Source organism: Salmo salar, chromosome ssa03 (assembly GCF_905237065.1).
Source record: "Salmo salar chromosome ssa03, Ssal_v3.1, whole genome shotgun sequence".
NCBI lineage: Eukaryota > Metazoa > Chordata > Actinopteri > Salmoniformes > Salmonidae > Salmo > Salmo salar.
The window spans coordinates 59,493,230-59,508,571 of NC_059444.1; the positions used below are offsets into that span (position 1 = coordinate 59,493,230).

The window sequence follows — 15,342 nt, forward strand, 5'->3', positions numbered from 1 at the left end:
ATTTCAGACAGAGCCCATTTATTATCTTGGAGAGGATAAAAGCACCAAGACCAAGCGGAAAATGTTCACAGAGAGCCCTCATTTCCATTTCTCAGTCTGCTCTCCCAGTCATAGCAAATGAAATGAACTATAATTCAACTGGATCAGAATGAGCTATGGAGAGTCGTAAGAGCCATTATTGATATCTAAAAATTCTCAGGAGCTTTCGTCCAGCCAAAGGCTTACGTGACTGTGGTTCCAGTCAAAGATAACTCTCTCTCTCCTACTCTCTCTTAGTATGTATCTGTGTGGTAGACCCCTCTTGCTGTATAGAAAGAAGCCAGATAGACACCAAGCCAAATGGGTTATTAGGCCCAGAGAAAATGGACAACAAGCACACACTAAACCTACAGAAAGAGACCTCATTTTTAACCAACATACAGAGAATGCATTTCAGACACTTACTTCAAACACTCAAATCACATTGAAAATGAACATGCACTCTTACGCAAAACACCCACACACAGTCAATCAATATTCTAACAAGTAAAACAAATGCATACATTAACATTCCATCAATATGAATCATGAGGAGCATGATTCATCTGCCCAATACCGCATCTATAAGCATTTGTTCTGTTATAGAAAGCGTCCTGTTTTGGAATGACAGGTGAGAAGAGAACAGGTCCCATGGTCTATCCACTAACAGATAGGCAGGAATTAGGAGAAAACAGATGTAGGATCTTCATTTGACCTATATTGTCATAGCAAAATAATCCTGCAGCAACAGGTTTTGAAGGTTTCGTCCATAACGTTGGTTGATCCATGGTTAGGCTATTAGCTGGCCAAAAGTAGTGTACATGAAAAGTGCAATACTGTTAATATAACGGTGTGTTAGTGTGGGTTTTCAGTAAATGTATGTAAATCACGCTGCAGGAAATGCAAACGAGCTTCAAGATTCTCAGCAACAAAAAGGGATCAAATTAAGATCCTACACCTGTAGGGTGCTAGTGTGTATTCGGTGTCAGCTCTCTGTATTCTCAGCACGCCTTCTCCTCTGTATTCCATGCAGCACTTTAGTGCACTGAGAGCAGTAGCGTAGAGGCTTGAAGAGCTCTCCTCCACTAAGTTACATTACGTTACATAAAGCCACACCTCCACAACCAGGCAGCGGACTCAGTTCACCTCATTACGATTCACTACATCTAAAAATACACTTAAGAACTTTTCCAAATGGTGCTCATCTCTAGAGGGGCAGTGCTGAGAGAAGTGTACTGTGTATCACCATTAATCTCTCTCTTTCTGAATAACATGAACTTTCACGTAATCTATAGAAAGTGGGTTTTTTGCTATTGGAGGACAAAGTGTGCCTCTGTCTCCACAGTCTCCTGTATCTATGGGATCAAAGCTGTGTTGACAGCTCTGAGATAGGGAGGGATAGCGAGGCGGGCTGATGATAGGCTACTGGCTGTCACTCAAAGCAGCCGTCCAGAATGGGAATGAAAACAAATCAGGGAGCATTAACGTTCACCAGAACAGTGTGTGACAGGGGCCGTGACACGCCTGCACACTGACAGCCCGTGTTTACCCAATCAGCTCTGACTGCATACTGACAGCCCGTGTTTACCCAATCAGCTTTGACGACAGAGACAAATGGAAGCCCTGCTTGCATTTAGGGGGTGGAACTAACATTTCCCTTCCTACAGTTCCTCCCTATAATTTCAAATTTTCCATAATTTCTTAATTGATCATCTTGGAAAACAATATCCCTGGGGACAACTGCAACACGGAAATCTTCTTCTTGGGGAATAAGTGAAAAACTTGACAAAAATTAGGAAATGTTAAAATCCAGTCACCTCCCACTCTCTCTAGCATAAGCTGACATGAGAGCAGACTGAGGAACATGGAGAGACAACAGAGAGGAAGAGGAGGAGGACGAGACAGAACAGAAGGTAAAGGTGAATTAAAGGTCAGCACTGACTCACCGACTTCTGTTTCTGTTTAGCTGGACCACCTACAGTATCATTCCGCACACAACCCCCGCGAGAAGACAGAGCAAAAGGGACAAAAAAGCACAAAAGACAGAGGACGTGTTGTTATTGACAGGTGACGATTAGTTGGGAATTGGGAGTGGAGCTGTTCAATAGTACAGTGGAGACCACACCCATTGTAGTCTGATCAACAATGACATTTATTGTTTAGAGTTGCACCGTCGACGAATAGTCATACATTGCTTTTGCATCGGTGAATGTATGAACATGTGCAGGTTCGTCTTTAGCTCAACCCCTCGCCCAGTTAATCAGCGCAGAAACGCACAGGCAAACATAACTCGGCATTACCATGGTGACCAGAGACAGAGGGGCCAATGGGGATTAGGGAGTCAGACAGGCGCTAGCTAGCGGCGGGAACGGTGGGTCAGTTTAGGTCAGTAAGTCAGAGACGAGGGGTGTAGGAGGGGCTTGTGGGGACAGACAGAGGTTATTATAGCCTAGGACTGGGCCATAGCTGCGTGCGGTAGGGGGGGTTTGGTTGAAGGGAGGTGGGGAGGGGAAGCAGCCGTAGTGCCTGGGGCCCCTGGAGGGCTTTACCTTCTTAAAGAAGGGCAGGCGGTGGATTTGGCCCTGGGGGGAGGTGACGCTGCCTGCGCTGCCCTTGGGGGAGCGAGGGTCACCCTGGGGCTCAGGGGGCTCCTCAGCATCCAGGTCCAGGGGGTCAAGGTCAAAAGCCATCGTGGACATGTCCACATGAGCTGAGGGGTGGGGCGGGGTAGAGAGAGAGAGAGAGGACAGGGAATGACAGAAAGAGAGAGAAAGAATATCGAGCAATAGTGAAAGAGGAAGAAAAAGAAACAAGGAGGAAAGAGAAAAAGGAGGACAAGAAAGGCATGATAAGAAAGACACTCACTAAAAGACAAGGCAATCAAAAGCAGAGAGTAGGACAGACTCCGATCTGAGATCTAGAAATGGGAGAAATGACAGCGTTCTGAACCAGAAATAACAGTGCTGAAATAAAAAGTCAATAGGTGACTAAAAAAATAATAAATGCTTTTGGTCACAACGAAATCAGTGTGTGAGCAGGTCAGAAAAACAGCGATCAAAACAGAACAGTGAGTAAGAGAGAGATGTGGAGAGAAAGGAGGTGAAAGAGAGAGCTATTCACTGCTGAAGAAGAAGTGGCGGAGACGAGAGAAAGAGAGAGAAAGAGCAGAGAGCGAGCAGAGAAGAAGAGGTGCTAGGAGGTGGAGGCAGAAAAAGGTGTGTAGCTGCCCTGAGGAGGGTTTTCTGTGTGCTGGGACTGGTTACAGTGGTGAGGGCTCTGTGTTTTGAGTGTGGGTAGGGGTGTTTTAAGCCGGCACAGCCAGGCAGGAAGAGGGGTTTGCTGTGTGCTGGGACTGGTTACGGTGGTGAGGGCTCTGTGTTTTGGATGTGGGTAGGAGTGTTTTAAGCTGGCACAGCCAAGCAGGAAGAGGGGTTTGGTATATCAGTTCAGGTATAACAAATATGGTTGATACAGAGAACCATACTAGAAGTGTTATGTATTAATGCTACACATCCATTATTATTAGGTAATCCATCAATGGAGAAACATTGCCAGTTACAGTCAATCTACGCGTCTGATCTAGTCCGTCTGTCTTCAATTCAATTATTCAATGAACTCACTCCCAGTCAGTTCTTATCTCATAAAAACATGTACACTACCATTCAAAAGTTTGGGGTCACTTAGAAATGTCCTTGTTTTTGAAAGAAAGCTCATTTGTTGTCCAATAAAATAACATGAAATTGATCAGAAATACAGTGTAGACATTGTTAATGTTGTAAATGACTATTGTAGCTGGAAACGGCTGATTTTTAATGGAATATCTACATAGGCGTACAGAGGCCCATTATCAGCAACCATCACTCCTGTGTTGCAATGGCACATTGTGTTAGCTAATCCAAGTTTATCCAAAGGCTAATTGGTCATTAGAAAATCCTTTTGCAATTATGTTAGCACAGCTGAAAACTGTTGTACTGATTAAAGAAGCCATAAAACTGGCCTTCTTTAGACTAGTTGAGGTTCTGGAGCATCAGCATTTGTGGCTTCAATTACAGGCTCAAAATGGACAGAAACAAAGAACTTTATTCTGAAACTCGTCAGTCTATTCTTGTTCTGAGAAATAAAGGCTCTTCCATGTGAGAAATTGCCAAGAAACTGAAGATCTCGTACAACACTGTGTACTACTCCCTTCACAGAACAGCACAAATTGGCTCTAACCAGAATAGAAAGAGGAGTGGGAGGCCCCAGTGCACAACTGAGCAAGAGGACAAGTGCATTAGAGTGTCTAGTTTGAGAAACAGACGCCTCACAAGTCCTCAACTGGCAGCTTCATTAAATAGTACCCGCAAAACACCAGTCTCAACGTCAACAGTGAAGAGGCGATTCCAGGATGCTGGCCTTCTAGGCAGAGTTGCAAAGAAAAAGCCATATCTCAGACTGGCCAATAAAAAGAAAAGATTAAGATGGGCAAAAGAACACAGACACTGGACAGAGAAACTCTGCCTAGAAGGCCAGCATCCCGACGTCGCCTCTTCACTGTTGACGTTGAGACTGGTGTTTTAAACTTGGATAAGCTAACACAACGTGCCATTGGAACACAGGAGTGATGTTTGCTGATAATGGGCCTCTGTACGCCTATGTAGATATTCCATTTTTTAAAAATCTGATGTTTCCAGCTACAATAGTCATTTACAACATTAACAATGTCTACACTGTATTTCTGATCAATTTCATGTTATTTTAGTGGACAAAAATTTGCTTTTCTTTCAAAAACAAGGACATTTCTAAGTGACCCCAAACTTTTTAACAGTACTGTATATATTTCTGTAATTCCACACCATCAATCTTTCATTCTGTCTCTATTTATTTCCCTCCGTCTCAGTGAACAGTACTGTCGATCCAGCAGCATGACTGAACTATACTGTTGCTGCTCAGTGTTAACACATAAGGTATGGGCTGCGTCTCAAATCGGACCCTATTCCCTTTAAAGTGCATTACCTTTGACCAGGGCCAATAAGGCTTTGGTCAAAACTAGTACACTATGTAGGGGATAGGGTGCCCTTTGGGATGCATCCCTGGTCTGGCCAAGCGTAGTGATCAGATTTAATGAGAGGAGCACTATATCCTCAGCTCTATTTCAGGCTGGTCCTGTTAGCCATACTAATGACCTGCTAGGACGCCTCTCCTTCTCTCTGTCTATCTCACTCCAGTATCAGCAGCACCCCCACTGTGACGCTCCACTCCACACTGCAGATATCCGTTTCATCATGGATCACCAACTATCCAATTCAAATCGACACGGAATATTAGCGACAGGCCGCGACAGAGGGCTATATCTATCGTCACACACACAGTGCTGTAGTGTGTGTGTCTCATTCTAGCCAGCCGAGAGGTGATGATGACCCCCCCCCCCCACCCCTGACCTTACCTGTGCCAGGAGGGGTGGGCCTGCGTGTTCCCGTGGCAACGTCCAGGCTGGAGCTGCCACCAGATTTACTGTAAGAGGGAGGAGGAGAGAACAATGAGTGGATGGTTACCGGTAGGTGAAAAGTGAGGTGGACTGAAAAAAAATTGTAATTGAAAATAAATGTAACTTTTCCCATTTTTAATTGTGAAGTAGTGACTGTTGTGAAGTGGTGATTGGGTGATCATTGTACTGTATTATGTTGCATGCATTGTGGAAGCTAATTGGATAACAAGGTCGGCTCAATTCGAAATTGAAGGCAGTCAATTTAGAAAGTAAACTAAAATGAAAATTCAATAATCGAAAAAAGGGCATTTATTTTCAATGACTTCTCATTAAACTGAAAAGTAGACGCTACTTATTTCAAATTCAAATCACTTTCTGAATTAACTGCCTTCAATTCGAATTTAGCCCAACCCTGTTTGATAACAGCTCTGATATGACGGAGCCGATAGGTAAGTGATCTATGTTGCCGTAAAGTGACTGGGTGATGCGTGCCAGGGGACATGGGTGTGGGCAGCAGCCAGTACCTGGAGCTGAGGCGGTTCTGTCTCATCTTCTGCTCCTGCAGTAGCCGGGTGTTCTCCAGTTTGACTGGGCTGGGGATGAACCCCACCTCACAGCCCTCCTTCACCAGACGCCCAATCCACCAGTCATTATTGTACTTCTGCACAGAGCACACAGACAGACACCTCAATACCACCCAATAATACACACACCAGTCTTCTCCTCCCTCGCTCAGAGCCCCTGCTGTTGTTGCCAAGGCAACAACCGCCGCCATCTTAGCTTGCTTGTCGACACATCAATCAGACATATATATAGAACCGGATGTTCATATTATAACTGAACAATATCCCGCCGTCTTCGTAAAGCTCCAGGGTCTGGGGACTAAATCATCTTCAGAAACAATCTAACAATAAGAAACAAGAAGGCCCAGTGATGTTTACGCAGCTCTGGTACCTCTTTGATGTGTAGGAAGTCTTTGGCTTCAAAGGAGATGGCCATGCCCTGCACTGGGACGTCGTCGTTGGGCCCAGAGTTGTAGCCCACATTCGTCCGCACAGCGAAGGCTACTGGTTTGGTCTGGGGAGGTGGGAGCAAAAGAAAAAGGCAGAACAAAGAATGAGAATAGAGGATAAGAATAATGAATGAAATGAGGGCGACAGAGCGGACAAGACAGGATGAGATACTACTCAACTTGTCATGTCGCTCAGTGTCTATTATGTCACAAAGACTGTTAGTGAATGTTACTTGAATAGAAATACATGTTATAATATGTGTTAACCGTGTACATAAAACATTGAGGGGACACTGTTAGCAAGAATAGTCAGGTGTATAGTTAGGGTCAGGGTGAATGGTTAAAGACTGTGCTGTTCTGTATGGCTGTATGGGGGTACTGTATAACAGAGGGACAGGGTCACAGGGAAGGGCCATGGTGACCTCTGACCTTGGCTTTCTCGAGGGTGGCGAGGGCCTGTAGGTCTGCCTCCTTCCGCAGCGCCTCTGGGTCCTCCTCCAGGGACACATCTGAGTCCGACGGCCGGCTGGTGTAGGAGTCGGCAGAGCCCTGCAACACACACACACACACACACACACACACACACACACACAGTAAGGAAGTGAGAGAGTGAGTGAGTGTGTGTTTATGTGCGCGAGAGAGAAAGAAAGAGGGCAGAGAGAGAAGGAAAGAAGGAGAATGTGGGAGATAGATAGTGGCATGGTCATTTTTTCTAGTGTGCTGTATGTTTGTACGAGAGTGCGTGCGTGCGCGTGTGTGTGTGTGCGTGTACACAAGTGTATTCTATGGCATGACCACACATCCTCGAATAAAACCCCTGTGCCAGTAAGGACAATAAAGACAGCAACAGTACTACTGGAACCACACACACACACACACACACACACACCTCCCCATAACAAGCACCAACAGACAGACATGGGGGAGAGAAATGAGTGGACTGTAGAGGTGTGTGTGGAATTAGGGATGAAACGGTTACCGGTTTCACGACAAACCACGGTAAAATTCCTGACGATTAGTATTACTATTTCAAATTTTTATTATCATTAAAACCGTGTTTTACCACGGTTTGAAAAACTCAAGGTAAATACTGTCCAGCATCAACCAAAGTCAGCAACCGTCTGATGCAGGCGCAGCGTGCAGCGTGGGTTTTGTTTTGTGTGAAAACATGGCGGAAGGCAGTGACAGCGCTCGGGAGATTTTTCAGCCTTCTAAGAGGACCAAATCTGAAGTGTGGTCGTATTTTGGGTTTTACAAGAGTGCTGAGGGAAACTTAAATCAAAGATGGTCACCCTGTTTGCAGAATATGCAACAACAACAAAAAACTCTCCGAAAGGGGGCAACACTATAAATCTCGAGTCATCTTCGTGACCATCACCCACTACTTTATAGCGAATGCAAGGTAAATTAACTTTTAGCTCAATGCATGATGTGGGGACTTCGGAATGGGGAAAAATGTCATGGTTTGTCTGTCTAACTTGCTAATAGCTTGTCAATAATGTAAACTGAAGCTTTCAGTGTTACCTACTATTGTAAAAACACGACACGTTGTTCTGCTGCATGCGCTGTGTGTCTGCAGACTATTCGCCCATTGCACACGATAACACGCTATGTAAACTCAGCAAAAAAAGAAACGTTCCTTTTTCAGGACCCTATCTTTCAAAGACAAATCGTAAAAATCCAAATAACTTCACAGATCTTCATTGTAAAGGGTTTAAACACTGTTTCCCATGCTTGTTCAATGAACCATAAACAATTAATGAACATGCACCTGTGGAACGGTTGTTAAGACATTAACAGCTTACAGATGGTAGGCAATTAAGGTCACAGTTATGAAAACTTAGGACACTAAAGAGGCCTTTCTACTGACTCTGACAAACACCAAAAGAAAGATGCCCAGGGTCCCTGCTCACCTGCGTGAATGTGCCTTAGGCATGCTGCAAGGAGGCATGAGGACCGCAGATGTGGCCAGGGCAATAAATTGCAATGTCCGTACTGTAAGATGTCTAAGACAGCGCTACAGGGAGACAGGACAGACAGCTGATCGTCCTCGCAGTGGCAGACTACGTGTAACAACACCTGCACAGGATCGGTACAGCCGAACATCACACCTGCGGGACAGGTACAGGATGGCAACAACAACTGCCGAGTTACACTAGGAACGCACAATCCCTCCATCAGTGCTCAGACTGTCCTCAATAGGCTGAGAGAGGCTGGACTGAGGGCTTGTAGGCCTGTTGTAAGGCAGGTCCTCACCAGACATCACCGGCAACAACGTCGCCTATGGGCACAAACCCACCGTCGCTGGACCAGACAGGACTGGAAAAAAGTGCTCTTCACTGACGAGTCGCGGTTTTGTCTCATCATGGGTGATGGTCGGATTGGCGTTTATCGTCAAAGGAATGAGTGTTACACCGAGGTCTGTACTCAGGAGCGGGATCGATTTAGAGGTGGAGGGTCCGTCATGGTCTGGTGCGGTGTGTCACAGCATCATTGGACTGAGCTTGTTGTCATTGCAGGCAATCTCAACGCTGTGCGTTACTGGGAAGACATCCTCCTCCCTCATGTGGTACCCTTCCTGCAGGCTCATCCTGACATGACCCTTCAGCATGGCAATGCCACCAGCCATACTGCTCGTTCTGTGCGTGATTTCCTGCAAGACAGAATGTCAGTCTTCTGCCATGGCCAGCGAAGAGCCCGGATCTCAATCCCATTGAGCACGTCTGGGACCTGTTGGATCGGAGGGTGAGGGCTAGGGCCATTTCCCCCAGAAATGTCCAGGAACTTGCAGGTGCCTTGGTGGAAGAGTGGGATAACATCTCACAGCAAGAACTGGCAACTCTGGTGCAGTCCATGAGGAGGAGATGCACTGCAGTACTTAATGCAGCTGGTGGCCACACCAGATACTGACTGTTACTTTTGATTTTGACCCCCCCTTTGTTCAGGGACACATTATTCAATTTCTGTTAGTCAAGTGTTTGTGGAACTTGTTCAGTTTATGTCTCAGTTGTTGAATCTTGTTATGTTCATACAAATATTTACACATGTTAAGTTTGCTGAAAATAAACGCAGTTGACAGTGAGAGGACGTTTATTTTTTTGCTGAGTTTAGTTTAGTCACCCAATCAACATATTTTGTTAATTTAAAAATCCGGCAGACGTCGACTTGGTTGTAAAAGTGTTCCAACAGCAGAAACACTATAGACTCCTATACAAGACTCCTGTATGTATGTCAATTGTTGGGCTCATTGCAATTACTATCACTGTCTTCTTAAGATTAATTTGTATTTATGTCAATAGTGCATGGGGTCATTGCATACACTCAAATGCAACACAGAAGATTGACTGTGTGTGTAAGTGAATAATTATAATTCTAATAATTATAACGTAACACCAATAATAATAATAAATACATTTGCTATTCCCTTGTTTACAGGCGTGCAGCAGGCAAACCCAGTGATGCTACTGGTCCCTCATCTACAGTTGTGACACAGACACTCGAGCAAGCATTTAAAAGGCAGGCTGCTTATGCACCCACATCAAAAAAATGCTCAAGACCTCACTGCAGGCCTTTCATATTACATTGCAAAGGACATGATGCCATTTCATATTGTTGAGAGGCCTGGCTTTCTGAGGCTGATGGAGGTTGCCGTGCCTCACTACAAAGTGAGTGCTGCTAATGTTATTTGTTGTTTGTTTATTTGATTAGCTTACTTAAGGTTGTGTTCATTTAAACCTGCACTAGGGAAACGTTTACCTCTCATGGCCACATGGTGCCATCTTTAATGTTAATGTTATTACTTTCATGTTTATGCACACAAAAAGTGCATTGTGCTGCTAATTTCATTTGTTGTTTGTTGGTTTTTCAATATAAAACTTGGTGAAATGATTTCAGTGTATCAGTACTTTTTGAACATTTCCAGCACATTTGAACAATACCGCGATCATACTGATAACTGTGATCATTTTGGTCACTATAATCGTGATATGAAAATGTCATAGCGTTTCATCTCTATGTGGTATAACACAATCAAGGCCTTGTGCCCAACGTGATAATCCGTTTTTTCCTCCCCTGGGATCTCTCTCTCTCCCTCTGCTTTATCTCTCCTTCACTCTGTCCCTCTGTCTCTTCTTTCAACATGTTATTTTCCACTGCCTGTCTTTTCCCATCTCCCTATGCTTTGCTCCATCTCTATTTAGACCATCATATGTACTGTAGTGTGTTCTGTCCATCTCTGTTTAGACCATAATATGTACTGTAGTGTGTTCTGTCCATCTCTGTTCAGACCATAATATGTACTGTAGTGTGTTCTGTCCATCTCTGTTTAGACCATAATATGTACTGTGGTGTGTTCTGTCCATCTCTGTTTAGACCATAATATGTACTGTAGTGTGTTCTGTCCATCTCTGTTCAGACCATAATATGTACTGTAGTGTGTTCTGTCCATCTCTGTTCAGACCATAATATGTACTGTAGTGTGTTCTGTCCATCTCTGTTCAGACCATCATATGTACTGTAGTGTGTTCTGTCCACCTCTGTTCAGACCATCATATGTACTGTAGTGTGTTCTGTCCATCTCTGTTCAGACAATAATATGTACTGTAGTGTGTTCTGTCCATCTCTGTTCAGACCATAATATGTACTGTAGTGTGTTCTGTCCATCTCTGTTTAGACCATAATATGTACTGTAGTGTGTTCTGTCCATCTCTGTTTAGACCATAATATGTACTGTAGTGTGTTCTGTCCATCTCTGTTCAGACCATAATATGATGTACTGTAGTGTGTTCTGTCCATCTCTGTTCAGACCATAATATGTACTGTAGCGTGTTCTGTCCATCTCTGTTAAGACCATAATATGTACTGTAGCGTGTTCTGTCCATCTCTGTTCAGACCATAATATGTACTGTAGCGTGTTCTGTACTACTGCCTGGTGCCTACCTCATTTTGAATGGCTCAAGGCAAATATCCCAAACAATCACCTCTAATTGTCATCAGGTCAACCTCTCTGTGGCATTTCTTTTGTTTCACCCTTTATTAATAACCTGGAGGCACAAAGGGAACCTGCCTGCCTGGCTGCCTGCCTGCCTGGCTGCCTGCCTGCCTGGCTGCCTGCCTGCCTGCCTGGCTGCCTGCATTCAAGCCTACTCATCAAATACACACATTGCTGTCTGGCACATAACACTTGGCTGGTGTGATATGAGTGTGAAGTGGATGCATCAAAACACATATGCAAACCTGAATAACATCTGATCAGGCGCTTTGATGTGTTTGAGTGTGGTCGTGTCAGAGAGAGAGGGAGAGCTAGAGAGAGAGATAGAAACGAGAGATAAAAAGGCCTAAGGCCCGGATTTAATATTAGCACTGATAAATTACTCATGAAGTGGCTATGGTTTCGTCCACTTTCACCACCAGTGATGCTTGGTAACCTGAGCCTCTCTGGCTGACCCTAATCCACCCATACCACACAATAAAAACGCTGGCCTGGCCTCCTCTTGAGGGAGGCCAGGCAGAGCGTTCCCTGCCTGGTATACTGTACACTACAGCCCAGATCTGGGAGTACAGCCTCGCTCACTTGTCAAATGTTTGAGTGCTCTCTTTATGTAACTATCTCACTTGTTCTGTTTTTCCAGGTGTCAGACTCTCTCTCTCGCTTGCTGCATACACCCGTGGGAGGTGCAGACAAGAATGCGGACAGCTGAATGTGCGAGGCAGAATGAGTCATTAGGTGTGGGGCTTTAAAATAGAGGTGAGAATGTGGTGAGAATTGACATCCACCATATGTAATGACTTGAAATAATTCCCCGATGAGAAAGTGGGGAGTTCAAACACGTAGGTATTTGGTAATTAGCACAGAAGTACGTGCCATCACAAAATCAGAAAACTCGGACTCCCTATTGGTCTCTGCCTGTTATAACAGCAACTACAGGTACTGATGCTACGCATAGATCCGTGTGAAAGACAAGAAGAAATGAAAAGAAGGGTTGAGTCCCAGAACGCCCCAGAAGGTAAACAGGGTCAAGGGTCGGCGGTGAAGTTTCCGCGGCTTCAGCCCCCATCTCTGCTCCAGAGCAATAGAGACCAGACAGGACTAGAAGGGCTAAATGTACACTAGGGCAACCTGCCGCTGACAAACAGGAATACTGTATGCGAGTGAGAGCTAGGTACTTTGATATTTACTGTGTCACTTTATACGGTTTGAATTAATAACAAACAGAACGTCGATTCTAGTGCCGCCACCTGTCGCATCAAAATCCGCGGTGGCTTAGCAATGCCACGCCCGGGTAACCAAGGCAACGATTAGACACTTCCAGGGGAGCCACCCGACTATCCCTACTTCCTGTTTCATTAACACAAACACACACACCCTTGCCCATCTCCCCGATACAGACATGCAGTGTTTAATAATGGTGATAATAGCCGTTGCCACTTACCGGCTCTGAGTCATCCTCTAACCCATACAGGTGCATCCCAACATGGAGAGCTGAATATCATAGAAAGGTTAATTCAGCTAGATGAGAAATCAAGAGGACTGTGTCTGTCTACGAGAGAGAATAAAGAGGAGAGAATAGCTTACTGCCTCCTCAGAATAACTCTCACAGAACAGCAACTCGCTGACTGCTGCAACAGGTCTGTGATGCAGTGAAAGCAGCAGAGAGGGAGCAAGAGGGATGAGTGAGTCTGCGTGTGTGTGTGTGTGTGTGTGCGCGTGTGTTTACAGTATGCGTGACTCACTCACTCAACCTGGTCACGCCACATAACAAACCCGCAGAATAGAAAAAGACAGAAAGACGGGTGTGAAATCGATGGAGAGAAAAAGAGAGGGAGACACAATTAGGGACTTCATCAATCAATCCTTTACTAAACAAATAAAGTCTGGAGGGGGAGGGGAGTGTGAGGCAGAGACCAGGGTGACGTACCGATCAACAGGCAGTATGGATACCTCTAACTACTCTTAGTCTTTCTCTCCTACTGTCCTCTCTCTCCTCCACCTTTCTCTTTTTCTCCCTCTCCCATCGCCTCGCTACATGCTCCTTTACTGCATACGGTCCTTCCCTCTCTTCCACTCCCTCTCTCTTTGTCAATGGATTCTGTCACTAATTTAGTTGCTTGCTTCACTTCACAGCTCCTGTTGAAGATAGCTAAAGACCACCTGATCCCATAGCTGCTCTCCCATTGGCCAGGCCAGAGATCCCAGTAGTGTCATAGTAACCAGCCCAGTTGCTTAGTTCAGAGAGAGAGAGAGAGAGAGAGAGAGATAAACATAAGAGGATGAGAGACACCATCAGAATGGCACCGCTCACTTTTGGAAGTGGTGAAGGCAGAAGAAATGGCTAGATTAACATGCTCTCAGAAACACACTCAACTGGTGACTAATGGCTACAGCTGAGCTTGTATTTGATAAACATCCTGCTTCAAGGCTTTGCCTATAGAGCTGGGCCCATAGACTTATATAACAATGACTGGGTCACACCCAAATCAATAAGACAGAATGTTTCATAATACGCACATCTCTGATAATGTCACTCCATACCCGTATGGAAAAGATCTACCGGAATTTGACAAGATTCGTATATGTTCTCCCTAGAACTTGTCAGAAATACATATGGCACCAAATACATTGACAAGATTCATAGAATATTTTAGTAGCATCTGACTTGTATGGGTGGGTAACATTTAGACATAACAGAAATGTTGCATGTAATCTAAGCCTTCTAAGGTTTCACAGACATACACATTTCAAAGCACGTGAATACCACTGAGCATTGAGCGAGACGTCATGGCAGACTTTGCTTCTTATTGAAGAAAGAAGCAAAGTCTGCAAGGAGGAGGAGGAAAGAGAAAGGGGATACCTAGTCAGTTGCACAACTGAATGTATTCAACCAATATGAGTCTTCCGCATTTAACCCAACCCCTCTGAATCAGAGGTGTGTGTGTGTGTGTGGGGGGGGGGGGGGGGCTGCCTTAATCGATGTCCACATCATTGGTGCCCGAGGAGGAGTTGTTGTGGGGGTTTACTACCTTGTTCAAGGGAAGAATGGCAGATTTTTTCCCACCTTGCCGGCTCAGGGATTCTAACAAGCAACCTTTCGGTTACTGTCCCAACACTCTAGCCGCTAGGCTACCTGCCACCCCAGAGGAGGGGAGGAGGAGGAAGAGGTAGAGTTGCGGTGGAGGAGAGAAGGAGGACGAGGATATCGGTAATCACTTCAAAGCTGAGCCATGGCAGAAGGTTTCACAAACTATATTTTCTTGGCAAATATTCACACATATCTCCTTATCCATTAAAATACATTTTACAGTAAGAAATGCTTTCGTTGAAAACTCAGTAAGGTTACTGTACCCCAAAATCCAAAGGTGCAGCAAACACATGAATTGATCAGATAACAATGGACCAAAGATGAATAATCAAGCTGCACTGCTGTCAGGTTGGAATTATGTAACTGTATGTCCTCTGGAGTTTGGTCCAGGGGAGCTAGGCAGAGCTTGTAGGCAGGGCTGGGCAGAGCTTGTAGGCAGGGCTGGGCAGAGCTTGTAGGCAGGGCTGGGCAGAGCTTGTAGGCAGGGCTGGGCAGAGCTAGTAGGCAGGGCAGGGCAGAGCTAGTAGGAAGAGCTGGGAAGAGTTGAGCAGAGCTAGTAAGCAGGGCTGCTGGGCAGAGCTAGTAAGCAGGGCTGCTGGGCAGAGCTAGTAGGCAGCGCTAGTAGGCAGAGCTAGTAGGAAGAGCTAGTAGGCAGAGCTAGTAAGCAGGGCTGCTGGGCAGAGCTAGTAAGCAGGGCTGCTGGGCAGAGCTAGTAAGCAGGGCTGCTGGGCAGAGCTAGTAGGCAGAGCTAGTAAGCAGGGCTGCTG

General features: G+C 45.3%; 1 protein-coding gene across 7 annotated transcripts in view; it reads right to left on the reverse strand.

Moving 5' to 3' along the window:
- The window catches only part of LOC106600985 (voltage-dependent L-type calcium channel subunit beta-1), a 36,536-nt gene that overhangs the window by 8,367 nt on the left and 12,827 nt on the right, over positions 1–15,342 (reverse strand). For 3 of the 7 annotated variants that reach the window (XM_014192802.2, XM_014192801.2, XM_014192805.2), the window contains 5 exons: positions 6,927–7,046; positions 6,440–6,562; positions 6,010–6,146; positions 5,444–5,511; positions 2,568–2,728 (listed from right to left, as the gene is read on the reverse strand). In XM_014192802.2, the coding sequence (XP_014048277.1) occupies positions 2,568–2,728; positions 5,444–5,511; positions 6,010–6,146; positions 6,440–6,562; positions 6,927–7,046 (609 nt within the window). Of the gene's footprint in view, positions 1–1,964; positions 1,994–2,567; positions 2,729–5,443; positions 5,512–6,009; positions 6,147–6,439; positions 6,563–6,926; positions 7,047–12,928; positions 13,123–15,342 lie in introns of those variants that run through there. The other 4 variants (XM_014192807.2, XM_014192803.2, XM_014192808.2 and 1 more) reach the window with 3 other exon arrangements.